Source organism: Oryza glaberrima, chromosome 1, assembly GCF_000147395.1.
Source record: "Oryza glaberrima chromosome 1, OglaRS2, whole genome shotgun sequence".
In the NCBI taxonomy this organism is placed as follows: domain Eukaryota; kingdom Viridiplantae; phylum Streptophyta; class Magnoliopsida; order Poales; family Poaceae; genus Oryza; species Oryza glaberrima.
This window is the reverse complement of record NC_068326.1, coordinates 400,618-418,237: the sequence shown is the minus strand read 5'-3', so window position 1 is coordinate 418,237 and position 17,620 is coordinate 400,618. Positions and strand designations below refer to the sequence as shown.

The 17,620-nt window shown below is 38.9% G+C and overlaps 2 protein-coding genes across 2 annotated transcripts; both read right to left on the bottom strand.

The window, feature by feature from the left end:
* Positions 1 to 2,883, bottom strand: LOC127760728 (transcription factor bHLH168-like). Its single transcript, XM_052285023.1, has 2 exons — positions 2,322 to 2,883; positions 1 to 776 (listed from the first exon to the last, which is right to left on the bottom strand). Exons 1-2 carry the CDS (start codon positions 2,586 to 2,588, stop codon positions 357 to 359), a joined length of 687 nt encoding a protein of 228 aa, XP_052140983.1. The 5' UTR covers positions 2,589 to 2,883; the 3' UTR covers positions 1 to 356.
* Positions 2,884 to 11,220: 8,337 nt separating this feature from the next.
* On the bottom strand, positions 11,221 to 12,998 carry LOC127785494 (transcription factor bHLH167-like). Its single transcript, XM_052312961.1, has 3 exons — positions 12,636 to 12,998; positions 11,490 to 11,909; positions 11,221 to 11,341 (listed from the first exon to the last, which is right to left on the bottom strand). Exons 1-3 carry the CDS (start codon positions 12,822 to 12,824, stop codon positions 11,276 to 11,278), a joined length of 675 nt encoding a protein of 224 aa, XP_052168921.1. The 5' UTR covers positions 12,825 to 12,998; the 3' UTR covers positions 11,221 to 11,275.
* Between the last annotated feature and the right edge of the window lie 4,622 nt (positions 12,999 to 17,620).

The window sequence follows — 17,620 nt, the reverse complement described above, 5'->3', positions numbered from 1 at the left end:
TAAACCAAATAGTAGTACGTACTTACATCGGACTGGATTAATTTCAGGCACAAAAGAGAACACTCACACACAGTATACTACTGGAGTACTCCTACATGATAGAATGGAGACATATACGTAGGGCAAGCAGCTAGCTAGGGGATACAAAAACGTTAGCCAAGAGTACGTAGTAATAACAGCTTGCTCCCGCTCATGCCATCCATTAGCTTAGTGTAAACTCTTGTTTCTCACTAATTAACCTAGCTACCTAGAGGCTCTCTGGTCTGCTACTCTTTATACTACTTATCATCACAGTACAGAGTAGAGTAGAGTAGAGAGTATTATCTCATTCTGAGCAGAGTAAAGAGTGGTGTGAATTAATATTGGAGGAGGTTGCGCAGCCTGTGGGAGACCCTGGAGGCGTCGAGGCCGATCCTGGAGCAGAGCGCCTGGGAGTGGAGAGTGTAGAAGATCTTGTCGCCGACGACGGAGAAGCTGGCGTTCACCACCTCCGCGCCTTCTTCCTCCAGCACGCCGATCACCTCGTGCAGCCGCACCGCCCTCTCCCTCTCCCTCTCCCTCTCCTCCCCGATCGCCTCGCTCACCACCACCACGTCCAGCGTCCCATCCTGGCACCGCACCTCCACCACCGGCATCCCGCCGCCGCGGCCATTGCTGGTGCTGGTGGTGAGTGCCGCCGCCTGCTGCTTCCTCTTCTTCAGCTCGTCGATCCTCCCCTTGAGCTGCTTGATGTACGCCGCCGCCTGCTCCAGGTGATCCAGCTGCGTCACAGCCTCCTGCACCATCCATCAGTAATATTTTAATTATTCAGTACACCACCACCACAGTTTAATTCAGTTACTACTACTACTACTACATACTTTTTCCACGTTTTTTTTTTGTTGTTGATCCAACACTATAAGGTGAGGTGTCACGCTCATCGTTGTACCAGTATTCAACTATTGGAAGCAGGAACTTTGGCATGATTAGCAGTAGTAGCATTGCTTTTGTTTGTTTTTCTGCAAGGGATGCTGAGGAAGGAATTCCTTTCTTGAAAGTGATTGCTGCTGTGACCTGAACGCACTGGATTGGATGGATTTGAGGTAGTGGTAGGTGGGTCACTGGATGAATGAATTATTGGTGGGTTCAGTTTGAGCAGAACAATGATCTGCACTGTTTGTGAATTGTGAATTGATTATATTGAGCTTGTGTTGTTCGTCGGTTAGTGTTGTGCTCTACCAATCCGTCACGTGGCTACAGCCAAAACAACTGGACTACTCTTCCATTGACAAAATATTTTCTTACAAAGAAAGAAAGGAAGGAAAGAAAATAGTACTAGTAAAAAGGATGCGAGATCCATCCATTGGAAGCGCATCGCTGTCTAAGTGAGTGAGGGGCCTTTTTTTTGAGAAAAAAATGAACAAGAAACAAAATCAGTCATATCAAAATATATATTCTATTCCAGCACGTGCCGTGTAGATGCCCTTTTTTAGAGAAACGTGACTGAAACTGTAGCTCAAGTCGTTCGAGTGCACGACGACTCACACAAACACAGATAGATACTCAATCCTACTACTAGTAGAAAAAGAAGATACTGCTCCACTAATTGTTATACTCCACTATCAGAAATACTAGTATTAGTCCTACAAAAACCAATTACCATGTCAACTCATATCATTTCCACTCCGTAAGTATCAAAACATTGGTGACCCTCAAAATTCAAAAAAGGTTTAGCCACCCAGCCAACCCTTTTGAAATCTTTTCTCTTTTAACTTTTTTTTGCTTGGCTTTTTTTACACGCACGCACGCACGCATTCGCGGCCATCTGTAAACGCCTCTGTTTATATATATGCAGCTTAAAAAGGCAGTAAATGAATGGTGTGTACACGCAGTTACACCTACGTAACCTGATTTTGATCATTAATTTGGTAGTGTTTGTGATTTTAATTAAAGAAGATGCGTGGTTACAAACAAGCAAGAATCTATGGTACTCCAGGAGTTAAGAGTAGCATATATACTCCTAGTAGAGAAGAAAATAATTACTAGTCCAGTCCAGATCGATGGAGGGGGTTGAGCTGAATGAATGAAGAGGCTAGCTAGGCTGTAGTTAGAGAAGGAAAATGGCTGCAGAATACTACATAGCATATTTCAGTAAGCAGGAGGTTGCAAGTGATATAGTACTGTACTCCACTATATATGTGTGGATCTATTATTAATGTATGGTCCGGTCGATCCATGTAAAAAATATTTCAGTTGCAGCAGCAATTACTAACAAACATATGGAGGAGTATCTGAAACAAGAGGATGATTGATGCATGTTGTGGATAAAAAGAGAGTAGTACCTTGGTGGAGGAAGGCGGCGATGAGGAGGAGGTGGAGTAGTGGTGGTGATGGCGGCGGGGAGCGGCGGCGGGGATGAGGGAGGAGAGCTTGAGGCAGAGACCCTTCATGTGGAGGCGCCGATTCTTCTCCACATCCTTGCGCTCCATCTTGCTACTGCTGCTGCTATAGCAGTTGCCGCCTCCTCCTCCTCCTCCTCCTCCGCTGCTGCTGGTGTGGCAGCTGCCTGCTGCTTTTGTGCTCGTCGTGCTGTTCTTCCTGCTCTTCATCTCACCGAAGCGAAGATTGCTTCTTCCTTGAGTTAATTAAACTCAAGGATCGATGCAGGCAAGAGTGAGCACGTTTCTTGATCTCAGCTTCTCTTAAAGGATGGATGGAGCTAGAATAAAATGGATGTAGCTGGTTTACGCGCGGCTACAGGATGAAGCTAGCAGTAGCAGTAGCAGATGGATGATGAGTGGTTGGGTTGGATTGGGTGGTCGATCTGCTCTGGTTCATTTTATAGCGGGTGGCAAGTGTGTGTAACAACAACACAATTGAGGGAGGAGGGCTGGAGTGGAGAGAAATGAAATGCGGTCAACTGGTGCTTACAGTAGATCCATCCTGGTGGGGTGATGGGATGGGGGTGACCCCAGGGTTTTCGTGTGGGGCCCACCCTCCCGCGCACCACACCCACGTTGTCTGCTGCCTGACGCGTCACTGACTTCCTCTTTTCTTTTTCTTTTCTTCCCTTTCCTTTTTTATTTTATTTAATATATGCCCTCACATGATTTTTTTAATATAGTACTCCCTCCTCCGTCGTAAAATATAAGAAACGTCTCATCCGGTCTTATATTTTAGAATATGATAGTAATTAGTAAGCCATAAATTAAATAACTATTAATTTCTAAGGACGATAAATTAGCCAGCATAAAGTATATCAACAACCTGAAGGCGAGGGATCGATATGATGACCATGTTTGCCTGGTGGAAATCATCCGGGAGTTTTGAAGCCCGCCAAGAGTGGGCATCCGATTCTAACATTTTTGTAGGGGTAATCTTCGTAGGGAACTTCAATATTCCTTAACTAGAAAGCAAGTATTGTGTTTGACCCAGATCAAGAAAGAAAAAATAGGTGGGTCTCAATAAAATAAAACAGAGCTACAACCCTCCTCCAATCTACATATAGCAAAAAAAAAAAAAGATTGTTAGGGTTTCGTGGGGGCTCCCATGATCCTCATGACAGTAGTGGAGGTTTGAGCCCCAACGCTCCCATGCTGAATCCGCCCTGTTTCGGAAGGAGTTGGGAACTTCTCTTTACACATAAAACGAGGTAGCTCACTAAATTTGAGAAATATATTAATATGATTTTTAAAACAATTTTTTGATTTTTTTTTTAAATACACCATTCAATGAACGTTTATGAAGTATGCGTGTGAAAATCGATGAAGCAAAAAGATAAGGAAGTGATATACCGAACGCAGCCTAATTATTTATCCCTGCATTTACTAAGGCTATGTTCGGAAGGAGGGGTTGGGAATCCCTCCTCCCCGGCACGCAAAATAAAGCTCGTATTATTGCATGATTAATTAAGTATTAACTAATTTTTTGAAAAATAGATTAATTTGATTCTTTTTAAACAACTTTCATATAGAAAGTTTTTTTATAAATCGCAATATTTAGTAGTTTAAAAAGCGTGTGCGTGGAAAACGAGAGAGGCTGGTCGGGAAAATGGGGAAAGAACACAGCCTAAGCAAACATCATGATTCTTTTTTTACCTTCCTAATTAATCTCTCCTCACTGTATCCTTAAAGTATACCACCCCCTGCAGACTACTCTTCTTTGTGAATTGTGAACTGGATTAGCCTCTCTGTGCCACCACTATTTCTTCATATTTTTCTCCTATAAATTTTATCTCGGACTAGTCTGGCAACAATTCAACCACTGTACAAGGGCAAACGACCATCCCGGAGAACATCAATTTTCAATCAAACATGTGCCACAAGACACATATAACAATGTTGTTAATTGCTTTCTCGAAATTAAATAAACGAAGAAGGTCCATGTTTACAATTAGGGTATTACAGTTGCAAACCTGGCCAGCTACTTGCATGGTCAACATGCCTATAAAAACAAGAAATAAAAATTACTGCTTCACCATCACCAGTTGATGCTTTTTAATTAGTAGTACTATCTTGTTACAGTCACACATCACATCTTCCAACTGCATGCATTTTCTGCTCCATATATCATGAATAAATTATTCTGATGGTCATGCTAGTTGATTCGTATTTTTATCATTCTCAACAGTCTTTGTTGCAAGAAATTAACTACGTACCAGTTGGAACTACTATCGGTTTGTAAACAATTCAACCGTGCATGTATGTAGTTAATTACTACAAGAGTACTTTATTTTAATTTCTTGGAACAGATGCAAATGAACACGTACACGTGATGATTTGCACACGTCTGTGCTCTTGCTAGCTTGGAGTATGTTTTTAAAGAAACACAAAATGCTTGAAAGCAATCAATCAACCAGTGGCTGCGAGCAACTTGTCTAGCTTATGTCGTAATCTCAACTCATCAAAGTGTTAACTTAGTACATTCCCGTGCTAAATTCCAGGGCGTTGACCTAGAGCTATATATAGTTTTGTTCTGTTCTCACCTCTGTAGTTAGCTCCGTCCATTTATGATGTATTTTATTTCCTTTTTCTTTTTGGCGAAGAGATGCATGCATACTTGCATGATTCGATCGATCGCTCTTTATTAGGCATATACACTATACTCCCATATATTTAGCTTATTTGTGATTGTGCAAGTTAAATTCATAGGTAGATCACTGTATACCCAAATTAAGCCTTACATAGAACGACAAGCTTCAGTCCAGTCCATCAAAGATAAGGTCATTTGCGTAACGAGGCATTTTGATCCATTACGGATGTGTCGATCTGGCGTGGTGACAATATATTGACATGTGGTTATATATATCCTCTCCATATTGTAGACACTTTTTTTTCCCGGGGAGACTAATTTCTGAAAGGCACTAATTAAAACTAAGTTTTGACTTCCGAATTATAACTACAGATTACAATTTGCAAATTATAACTACTCTTAATCTACCGTTTTCTTTGAAATTATTGATTTTTTTTCTCGAACGCGTAAAAGGATTGCACGTCAATGTATTAGAAGAAAAGAATATTTGTTATACAACGCAATCAACCAGACCGACTTATACCAAGGAAGGAGGGAAAACAATAAAAGACCAAGGAAAAAACTGGGTTACTGCAATTCCAAACAACAATGGGAAGGGGACAGAGCCCACTACCCTCTCAATAAAACCCCAAAATTAGTAATGCCAGCTAACGACTATAGATAGCCCTCTGAAACTATTGAATTCACGAAATTATGTAACTAGAGTTGAATTAACTGTGAAACCGTAAAATAAGTTAAAAATGGCATCAAATCGTATAAACTAAACATAGATTTAACAACAATTAAAGTAGACACCTGCGTGTTCAAACGGGATCGCGCCCGAGCTGGCACAAGTTTTTAATTGATTAAAGCCTCTGTTCCAACTTGCAATAAAAGGATATTAATTCAATTGAGCTCGCCTTAAACATGCAGGTCCCACATGCGCATGGCTTGTGGATGGTTTTATTAATTCTGACAGATAAATGCGGGTCAAACTCAAATGGCGCGTTGTTCCTCCACCCAACCGCGCTACAGTACGTGTGCCGTGCAAAAAATGCTGCGTCTTTCTTTGAATGTGTTGTATGCATACATTCAAAATTAACTTCTATTGGTAATTGATAGGACACGAAACGATGAAGCATCTTAATTGATGTGATTAATTTGAGAGTGATGAATATCTTAGTGTCATTGATCTTGGTCTCTTTTTAAGATGATTAAGGGCATGTTTGGATTGATGCCCTACCAAAATTTTGGTAGTGCCAAATCTTAGGCAAGTTTTGGTGCTATCAAAATTTTGGTAGAGTAGAGTTGAAAATATTTATTTGGATTGAAGCCAAAATTTGCCTATAAAAGACAAGTTTATAGGCAAAGCTAAATTTATAGCATTGGTAGAGTAGTAGAGGTGTTTGGTTTGCTACCCTACCAAAATTTTAGTAGGACAAATTTTAGTAGGGTAGCAATCTAAATTGGCCCTAAACTATAATGGAGGGAGTATAATAGAGGTTGAAGTAATTTTGTGAGTACCAAAAGTGGCATAATTAAATTGATATCATGCTACCTCTAGTAAAAATTATTGGACGTTGGAGAAGCAGAGTTGACTACTCCTCCTATATATTTAATTATATAAACGTGGAGTAGTTTTTAAGGTTTTTATCTTACCGGTAGGGTCCTTTGGCATGCTGAAAATGTGGCACTAATTAATTAATCAAGAGAGGATGACTAACGTGCATATATCAACCGCGTCTGATCATCACTCTTACGCGTCTCGATCAGACCGTACGAACGTTCACATAAACAGAGATACTCCCTCCGTCCCCGGGGAGGTATGTTTTTTTTTTAAAAAAACTTAAACATCCATTAATACAGGGCGACAGAGTTCACGGGAATAAATCCCAATACATTGCCAAACAGATCAAAAGGAAGCATAAAACCATCCGTTTCGAAAGAACGGGGAAACTGCACTTAAGGCTACAAACTTCATGATGAAACCACACTGCAAAGAAGGTGCACATCGACAGGGAGCTGCGGCAATGCCGCGACGAATGCAACCTTGGGCCTCCTTTGGCGTGCAGCACGCTTGACAAACCGGTAATCCCCATCCGGTTGCCTCCACGAAGACTGCACAAAACGGAGGTTTGCTACTGAGCCGTAGATTTTGAGGGAACATCACCGGACTCAGCAAGAGAAGTCCACAGAGTTCGTCGTTAAATCTGAGGAGTGTGAGCTCAACCCGAACAACAACCCCTGCATGGAATGAGCTGGTGGGAAACACAGAGAAAGAAGGAGCCCACATTCAGATCCCCAAACCCACTGAAGCACTCGAATGGTGGCAAACAAACTGCTGTCTTCTTGGATCGACATGCGGGAATGGGGAGAGAAATCCTGCGAGACTTGACTTATGGAACCATGGCATAGGAAGCACTCGAGCATGCACTGGCAGAATTGCCGCCACCTCGCCAACGGGCAGTCAAGCACCACGAGCAGCAAGCTCTGGGCGATAGCTTGCCCTGGCGAAGCAGGCCTCAAGAAGCTGCCGCCACCGTCTCTAGGAACGGGGCAGCGACCTCCCGGACACCGATGACGAAGCCACTGACACTGCCACAGGGAGCCAGCTTTTTCTGTCGATTCATCGGGACAGTGATATCCCGGACCTAACTACCCATAAAAAAGAAGAGAGAGAGTTGTAAGAGCGGCGCCGCCGCAAGGAGCCGGCTTCTCCCGATCGCCGACGACGATGTAGCCGCCGCCGCCGCCGCAAGGAACCAGCCTTTTCTGTCGATTCATCCACCGGTCTTCGGATGTCGCATCTCCACCGCCACCACCCGCCGCTGCATCCGACCACACCGGCACCCATGGAGCTCGTCGGCAAAAGACTAACTAGGGACAAACCCTAACTACAGGAGACACCTGACGACCTAATAACAGATCTAACAACCTAATACTAGTAGAGGGGAGGTGGTCGGACCTCTCCTCCAACCCTCGTCGGCGGCAAGCTGCCAGAATCGAAGGGGAAGAGGGGCCGGTGAGGAGAGATTTTGGGGAGAGTACTGTAGAGGGAGGAGGGGAACGAGAGAAGGGGAAAGTATCGGTCGCCTTCTCCCGGGGAGGTATGTATATCCAGAGAGAGATCGGAGTACACGGTAGTAATTCACACTTACTCCCTCTCCCTCTGTTTACATAACATAGCAACCTAGAAAATACTACGAGTAGACATAGATAATTTTTATTTGAATCTCGGTTATTATATTTTATGATGAATGGAGTACTTTCTCCATCCAAAAAACACGTCATCTAGCATAATGGTTAAAAAAGAGATTATAGTGCTCCTAATGGGGTGTTTAGATCCAGGGGTGTAAAGTTTCGTCGTGATACGTCAAGTATTATATAGGGTGTCATATGGGGTATTCGGGCACTAATAAAAGAACTAATTACAGAATCCGTCAGTAAACCGCGAGACAAATTTATTAAGCCTAATTAATCAGTCATTAGCAAATGTTTACTGTAGCACCACATTGTTAAATCATGAAGCAATTAGGTTTAAAAGATTCGTCTTGCAAATTAGTCACAATCTATGTAATTAGTTATTTTTAGCCTATATTTAATACTTCATGCAGGTGTTCAAATACTCGATGTGACAGGATGAAAAATTTTAGAGTGGTATCTAAACAGGGCCTAAATGATGTACGGTTGAAAGTTGAGTAGTACTTGAAAAATACAATAATAGAAAGAAATTTGAATGAAAAGAGATGAATGTGATAAGTAGTAACTAGAGTGATAAGTCTTTCAGGATAAATTTTAAATTTTAGAAAGATAACTATTTTAAAGCGGAGGTAGTGATTGTTCAGAACATAAGGAGTATATATAGGGCATGTTTGGCACAGCTCCAGCTTCACCTCTCAGCCAAACAGTTTCAGCTCCACCTAAAATAGTAGCAGAGCTGGGTGGAGCCCTATCACAAAAAGAACTAGAGAAGTATAGCTGGGTTTAGACAGCTCACAGCTCAACTCCAGTCCAGACCCAACACCAAACTTAGAAGTTGGAGCTATATATGTGTCCTTACTCCACGTTGCAAGAGCAGTATACTGTATAAATATTTATATAATCGAATTCATCCAAGTCCCCCCCCCCCCCCCCCCCCCCCGGTCAGTGTTATGCCACGTGAAATATATACCTACGACTAACTAAATTAAAATATTAAGCTTCCAGAAATCTGAATATCTGATGATAAATTATACTCCAGCCGAAGTTGCGTACTAACCGAGTATATATATATATATATATATATATATATATATATATATATATATATATATATATATATATATATATATATATATATATATATATATATATATATATATATACACACACACACACACACACACACACTATAGGGCGACGCGTAAATACAAATTTACGGTCTAAATTAATTAAGATTTTGCAAATTAAGCCCATGATACTTATGTTATCCAAAAACATGCAACAATATCGAGTGGATCGAAGTGATTATCTTAATTTAATAAATAAACAATTTAACATGACAGAATTTTAAGTTTAATGTGGCGGTTGTAATTAACGGTTAATGACAGTTGGGGGGTACGTGCTTAGCTAACGATTGGAACATGCATGCACGTCCTTCGCAATAGCTAGCTATATCATGCATGATCTGAACTTAATTAAGCTGCAACTTTCTCCCCTAAAAAAATTGCTAGTGGACACCTGGTCAGCCTATGCTAATTAATTATTTGCTAGTTAAAATATGCAATATTATCCACCATATGTGTGCAGCAATAGTACACAATAGTATCATGTAATTAAAGTACTATAGTCGCACCATGCATGTGATGTAATGAGATTATATTACTCATTGCTGGCCTGTCGAAAGAAACCCAAGTATAAATAAGATGATCAACTCAGTTCTAAAAAAAAAAGAAGATGATCAACTCAATGGACCCTACCTGACACTAATTTATTTATTTATTGAAGGAAACTGGCACTAATTTTATCATGGCGTGTGTACTAGTACATATATACATATGGAGTGTTAGGTAAAGATGCAAAGTAGAGACTAGAGAGTGATTGTGATTTTATTATTAAGTAGTAGAGCAATCAACCATTCATATTTCTAAGCAGAAGAAAAAGGGGATTCCTCTCGCGATTCTTCGGCACGCTATATCGAGATATCAATTGCCAGATATGAAACAAAGTATACATGATTAATTAATTATTCTAGAAACTAACCAAGGTAGACTATAATGCTATAAACTATATTCGTCACGTTTACATGCAAACACGCATGCAGTAGCGTTCCATTGAACTTATTTAATATTTATATAGGTTACTTTTTGTCGCCATCAATTTTCACTTTTTTTCTATAATATATAGAACAAATGCATGTGCGTTGCAACGGGTGAACATTATTTATTTATTTTAATCTATTATTGTTATATGGTTTAGTTATGTGATAATTTGCTTGGATATATATTCTATTTTTAGAAAATTATGAGCTGCAATTATGAATCCAATCGTCTCAAGTTAGCATGCAAGTTTTTTTAAAAAAATTCTTATACGACTCCTTCTATATTTCCAAAAGTGAACGAACTTAAAAATTAAAAATTAACTCAAATACGAATATGTATTTCCAAAAGCAAACGAACTTAAAAACCGACTCATACACAGATGACGTACCAAAGTATCGGCAAAAACATCTTTAATTTTTATAATAGTAGAGATATATCGAGATATCTACTGGACTACTCATGAGGTGATTGGATCAGGCCCATTTGGAAATTCTTAGCTAGCCCAGGTTATAGTTGGGCCAAGCCCATCACAAAATCCTTCAAGACCGGATCACCTGCTACAAGTACATACACACATAAGAATAAATGTACTTTTGCAGCAAGCAGTTACAAAGAAATGTTCTCTTAGAAAAATGAAAATCCAGCTCTCTATGCATGGCATTATATAAATACATTCACATGTACTCCCTCCTTCCCTAAATGTTTGACGCCGTTGACTATTTTAAACATGTTTGACCGTTCGTTTTATTCAAAAACTTTTGTGAAATATGTAAAATTATATGTATACATAAAAGTATATTTAACAATAAATCAAATGGTACGAAAAGAATTAATAATTGCTTAAATTTTTTGAATAAGACGAACGGTCAAACATGTTTAAAAAAGTCAACGGCGTCAAACATTTAGGGATGGAGGGAGTATATGTTTATGGAATGATATATGTGTAGAAGACATATATATACAGTTATGATCTGGTACCTCAGTTGTCATACCAATGCCCGTAGTCTCTCAGAAATCCTCGAAGCCTCTATGCCAATTCTTGAGCTAAAGGCCTGCATACAGTTTAAGAAGTCTAACTAATTGAATATATATCGATCTGAAAGCAGAGATAGATGATGCGAAGTAGGAGTATATCTGAATGAACTAGTACGTAGTTATTAGTAGTTGACGAATATGTAATAAATTAGTTGGCGTATATACCCTGGAGTAGATGGTGTAATAGAAATTGTGGGCGGCGAGGGAGAAGTTGGCGGAGATGATGTCGGCGCCTTCTTCCTCGAGGACGGTGATGACGTCGTGGAACTTGACCGGCCTCGCCGCGCTGCAGATCAGCACCACGTCCAAGCTGATCAGCGACCCCTCCTGCACGTGCTGCCGCACCTCCACCACCGCCGCCGCCGCCGTCGTCCTCGTCATATCTTCTTCTTCTTCCCCGCCGCCGCCGCTCGTCGACTGGCCAGCAGCAGCAGCTGGTACTCCTCCTCCTGAGCGGCAGCGCGATGATGTGATACTCATCATGCTCCTCTTGTGGTGCAGCTCGTCCACCCTTTCCTTGAGCTTCTTGATGTAGGCCGCCGCTTCGTCCAGGCTGCCCAGCTGGGTCCTCGTCGCCCCCTGCATCTGCATGCACATTCATTTTATTTATTTCCTCGCTAGCTCCAACCAGCTTAATTAATTTACTGCCCAACAATTAATCGCATATATATATAGAGAGAGAGAGAGATCTTATCCTACCAAAGATATTGTACCCTAGCTCTGTGCTTCTAATAATAAGTTTACTTGTCATTTTTTACATCTACTAGCAAAATGCCCGTTGTAGCACCGGGTAATATACAACAGGGTGGCTGAAATTTGATCAGAACTATTTACATGAAAAAAAATGAGTGGAATTGAGTTGATGGCACATCCGAATCTCGACATATATAAATTTTATTTTCTTATGCTATGCAAGCAATTTGAAAGGATCCGATCGAGACTCACGATTTTAAGCCGGCCCGGCCGGCCCATTCAATGAAGTCTTGAGGATTGTCTAATTAAGACCGCGCGCAAGATCGAACTCTCTAACAATGTCTAGCTAGTATAGTAGCCTAATTTCATGTGGATTTACATTAATTAACATTTCATGTAAGGACCGATGAGATAACACTAGATCTAATTAACCTTAGATCTAATTAATCAAATCAAAGAAATTAGTGCATATATGAACATTATTTTAACCAGCATTGAACACTAATTAGTCATCCAATAGCATATATAAGCTCGATCAACAATCTTGTAGTACAGTAGTAGCAAACTAAAACTCAATAAAAATTAATTAGTGAGTAGTCGATCGATCCTAATTCCTACCTTGGACTTGGAGCAGTGTTCATTGGGGATGAGAGAGGCGAGCTTGACGCAGAGGCCCTTCATGTCCTGCCGCCTCCTGCGCTCCATCTCCTTCCTCTCCGCCGCCGTGCTGCTCGCGCCGCTGCCGCTGCTCCTCGTCGCCCTGCTCCTCCTCCTCCTGCCGCCGCCGTCCGCCTTCTCCTGATCCATAATTAGTTAACTGATCGATCTGATTGGTCGTCGACCGACGATGGCTAGCTGGTCGTCTCAGCTAGCTATATATCTATAACTGAAACTCAATTAATTCTCTCAACTATGCATTTATTACCCATTCCTTGACAGATAGAGGAAAAATTGTGTATACATATCACATTAAGAGCTAGCTAGCTAGCGCCCGCGCGTTATCTCTCACTCTCTATGTACAGAGAGAAGAGTGCTCATATTTATAAAGATGAGAGAGCAAATCAGCACCAGTCGTTTTTTAAATATTAATTAAGATAGCCAAAGCAAGCTAATAGAAAAATGAAGCAAGATATATCCTTCCAAATTATACGGAATAAATTTGCACGCAGCTGGTAGCTCTAGCTAGGCCCTTCCGTTTGTATTTATTCCGTATAATTCTATATATATAGCATGCATACAATCAATGTTTCCTCTATCCTAAAATATAATATTTTTTAATTATCAAAGTTTGTTTCAAAATATAATAACTTTTTCATCTATATTCTCATCCCAACCAATTATAAATATCGATCATTAAATTTTCTCACCTACCTAAACTTCTTATCCAGTTAGTATAACTTTTTTCCATTTAATTTTACCACTTTCTTAGTAATCGTGTCTAACCCTATACTTTCTTCGTAAAAAAAAAAATCCAACATATGCAACACGAATGGAACATTACATACATGTCTAGATTTGTTGTACTATATAATATCTTTATATTTTAAGATAGAGGTAGTATATTATACTTGACCAAACACAGCAACACAATATATATGTGTTCTAAAACATTAGTGATAGCAAGGTAGTCTAAACATATTTTGCTGCACGTAACTAATATATGATCCCCGTATACTATAGTATTTACACGTACACGTACGTACAGCTAGCTATAGCCCCACTGTAATCACCAGGACGGCAGCAATTTCATGTGGTGCTGCTGGGACCCTGCATTATGCACTTGCGATAGCTAAGGTACACAAGACGTAGAGCAGGTAAAATAGCATACTACTAGCTAGCTGTAAACATATTTTAATGAGATAAAAGATGAAAGAAAAGAGCAGCGGGCTACAGATCTATAGCCAGTTACAGCGCGGACTTCAATATGCAATGTGTGTATGACAGATGAGATCATATATTAATAGTATAGTAAGCAATTATTGTATAAATTGGCTATTAAATTAGTTAAAAATAAATTAACATCAGTAGTGGGCTATACTATTAAACTTGCTCGTACTCCTATGGTGCTTGCAGGAGCTAGAGCCTGCTCTTTCTGGATCTCATCATTTCGCCCTCTATTCCATTTAGTATTACACTGACTCCCATGCTAATCTCTCGACTATTTTCGGTACGATGACATACTACCCCGTTCATATTTTCGGTGTGCTTGTTATGTTTTGTTTATGTGCTTTTATCTAGCGCAAATTTGTACAAATTGGTTACAACTTATTGAGCAAAGGCCGAAATTTTATTTCATTAACTAAAGAAAAGACACAAATGAGTGACGGTTTTCATACAAGAACCAGTACTTTGGACGTACTATATATACTCCAAAAGAGATGTGTTAAGTAGAGAAATTAAAAGGGAAGCGTAAAAATGAAAACAGTGTTATAACTAACGTCGTACGTACTAATTAATGTTAGGGGGTGTTAATTCGGTGCCGCTAGATCGTAGCAGCGCCACAGCTAGCTGCATGCTGCATGACCCGAGAGCTTGCATTGCTGCTCTACTACGGCAGCCAGGCGCCAGCACATCCGAACGTTGCCGTTAGTTCTAATACTAATCTTTAATTTTATATAACCTCTAAAACTACTCTCTTCGTTTCAATATATAGCGAACTAAAATAAAAATAGATCCATTCTATAACTACGAATTTAAAAATTATTCATAACTATTCAAATTCGTAGTATAGATCTAATCTCATTATAGGTTATCAAATTTTGCAACAAATTAAAGGAGAGTAGTACGTTCTTGTAGCGCTATATATATAGTATTATTAAACTTGCTAGCGCTAATATATACAGTTGATGATATATATATAGATCGCCTTGAATGTTGAACAATCCAGCTAAGGCCGTGTTTAATTCCAAACTTTTTCTTTAAACTTTTAACTTTTTCATCACATCAAAACTTTCCTACACATAAACTTCCAACTTTTTCATCACATCGTTCTAATTTCAACCAAATTTTTAATTTTGGCGTTAACTAGACACACCATAAATGTTACTCGTACGCGCGCGTAGTAGTACTGGTTGTGATAGTGTGTCAACTAAAGCGTGTGCTGGCATTGAGCATTAACTAACGTTAATTGCTGGTGACGGCAGCAAGGGTGACGTAAGGTGTATGTATGTGTTGCACATGCATCTATTGATGTTGTGGTTGTAACTCCTGACTGGCTAGCAGCCTACAAGATGGATGGATACTCCATACATCTATGGATATGAAACAGATACTGTAGATAGGAGACAAATGTACACAAGGCACAAGAGGCTGTAGTAGCAGCTAGCACAGCTGCACAAACCAACAAACATATACGTACAATACACTTGGTACATCCACAGGTACGTTAGCCACAGCCCAAACTTTATTCAGTTTAACATATACACACGTCCCGTCCCAAAATAGTTACTATATCTCCCTCTAAAATTTAAAATTTATCATAAAAAATTAAGACAATAAAGTATTACTAATATTTGTCCCATGCATTAATCACTTTTGGTCTAAATTTCTACTTACTCTTCTCAATCACCCTTTTATTTTTTAAGTTTCAATCATACATCATTTAATAAGATCGCTATAGTATTATTTTTCAAACCTTAATATATAAACTTGCATGACGGAAAGAATATACTCCATACTGTAGTACAGTAGTATATAGTACTTCTGCATATAGGACAAACATACATACCCAAGAGACTGGAATATTGCAGGTTCTAGCTGTCCAGTCACACTAGTCAGTAGCAAGTTATTAGGATCAGGATACTAGGGAGCATCATTTTGCTCAAAGTAATATCGTATCGTAGTATCGGGATACTATGAGATTTTCTTTTTTTAAGTTTAATTAATATTTATATTAATTATATATAGCCATTCTATATAAAAAAAATGTAGTAATGATATATGTCATGGAAATAGAGACATTTATCAAGAGAAACCACATTGGTTTTGATATATTTAACTGATTTTTATATAAATTTGAGCATATTTATTTACATTATTTACAAACCATGTTATTTTAAATAATATTTTATAGTATCGTAGGGATCATAGAATCGGGATACCACCTGAGATTTCGTAGGATCGTGTAGTAATGAATAGTAGGATCGAGATACTATGGAAATTAGGATACTAGGTGGGATCGGTATCGTTTCAGCTTGATAGGATCGTAGTATCGTAAGATACTAGGATACGAATCGGGATACTGACAACCTTGGTCAGTAGTCAGTATATAAGTACACGATATATATATATATATATATATATATATATATATATATAGACACACACACATGTCGTTTTGGTCCACTATATATACAGGCCGGGCGGGGACCAGAACAAAACATACTTCGAGGAGATTTGAGCAATGAAAAATTGTTAAAGTAATTTCTAAAATTAAGTCAATTCTATAATTCAAAATAAGTTATAGCTCAAACAAAAAGAGACAATTGATTGTTGGTAGAACAAGAGTATGTAGTAAAGTTAAGCTAGTACTCCCTACATCTCAAAATTTGAACAATATGCAGCCGTGTTGTTCAAATTTAAACTATACGACTGTATTTATTTTAGGATATAGGAAGTAATATTTTTTCATGGAAGCAATAGTTAATTAGACTTAATTATTAATTACCAGTACATGTATGCATACATTGTTTGGTCAGGATACATATATACTACTGGTTTGTCCTGTGTGGCGCAGACGATCTGAGAGAGGATCCATCGACATGGACCTGCATATAATTACGAATGGTGATGAAATCAATCCAAGTACACTAGTACTATATATACTGTAGCTAGGAAAAACAAAACAAAAGGCTACGAATAATATATCCAATTAAGCAGATCCAGATATATATGCCTGTCCTGATCGTACGTACATACATATATGTACATGTATATGCATGCATGCATATGTATCCACAACGACTAGGTAGCTACTGTTTGTACTGTACTATCCAGTTTGTATGGCCCAGTTTAGTTCCAAACTTTCTCAACAAACTTCTAACAATTTCATCATATCAAAATTTTTCTATACACATAAACTTCCAACTTTTCTGTCACATCGTTCCAATTTTAACCAAACTTTCAATTTTAACGTGAACTAAATACACGCTATATATCACTCTCGCGGTTCATGCATGTATCCATCGTAATGCTCTCCATCCGTACCTATGTCCCTTAAAAAAAGTTAGTTTTAAATACTACCGTGCAATTTATTAATACAGAGAGAAAACAAGAACAAAATACTAATTGGTCCCTTTGAATTGCATAAATAGAAAAATAGAGGTATAAGAAAAATGCATGATTCTGACAGCAATGCAATTGCAAAACAGATGATTGTAAAACGCAGGAAAAACATATGAATAATCGTTTGATTGAAGTATAGGAAAAATATAGAAATCGAATAAGGATTCAAAGAAAATTTTCCAAGAGATTAGAGCTCTTGATAAGTTTTCTTCAAAATCTCTTGATTCAATTCTTTTTTTCAAATACCTTTATAGAAAACTTTTCTATAAAATTGAAATTCTCCAAAAAAATTTATGTTTTCTATAAATCAAAGGGACCTT

Excerpts from the sequence above, each read along its gene's own strand:
- LOC127760728 (XM_052285023.1), bottom strand. The coding sequence starts at position 2,588 with ATGAAGAGCAGGAAGAACAGCACGACGAGCACAAAAGCAGCAGGCAGC. Across the intron at positions 777-2,321 it reads CGCCGCCTTCCTCCACCAAG|GAGGCTGTGACGCAGCTGGA; the intron begins GTACTACTCTCT and ends TGGATGGTGCAG.
- LOC127785494 (XM_052312961.1), bottom strand. The coding sequence starts at position 12,824 with ATGGATCAGGAGAAGGCGGACGGCGGCGGCAGGAGGAGGAGGAGCAGG. Across the intron at positions 11,910-12,635 it reads AACACTGCTCCAAGTCCAAG|ATGCAGGGGGCGACGAGGAC; the intron begins GTAGGAATTAGG and ends ATGTGCATGCAG. Across the intron at positions 11,342-11,489 it reads ATTACACCATCTACTCCAGG|GCCTTTAGCTCAAGAATTGG; the intron begins GTATATACGCCA and ends AACTGTATGCAG.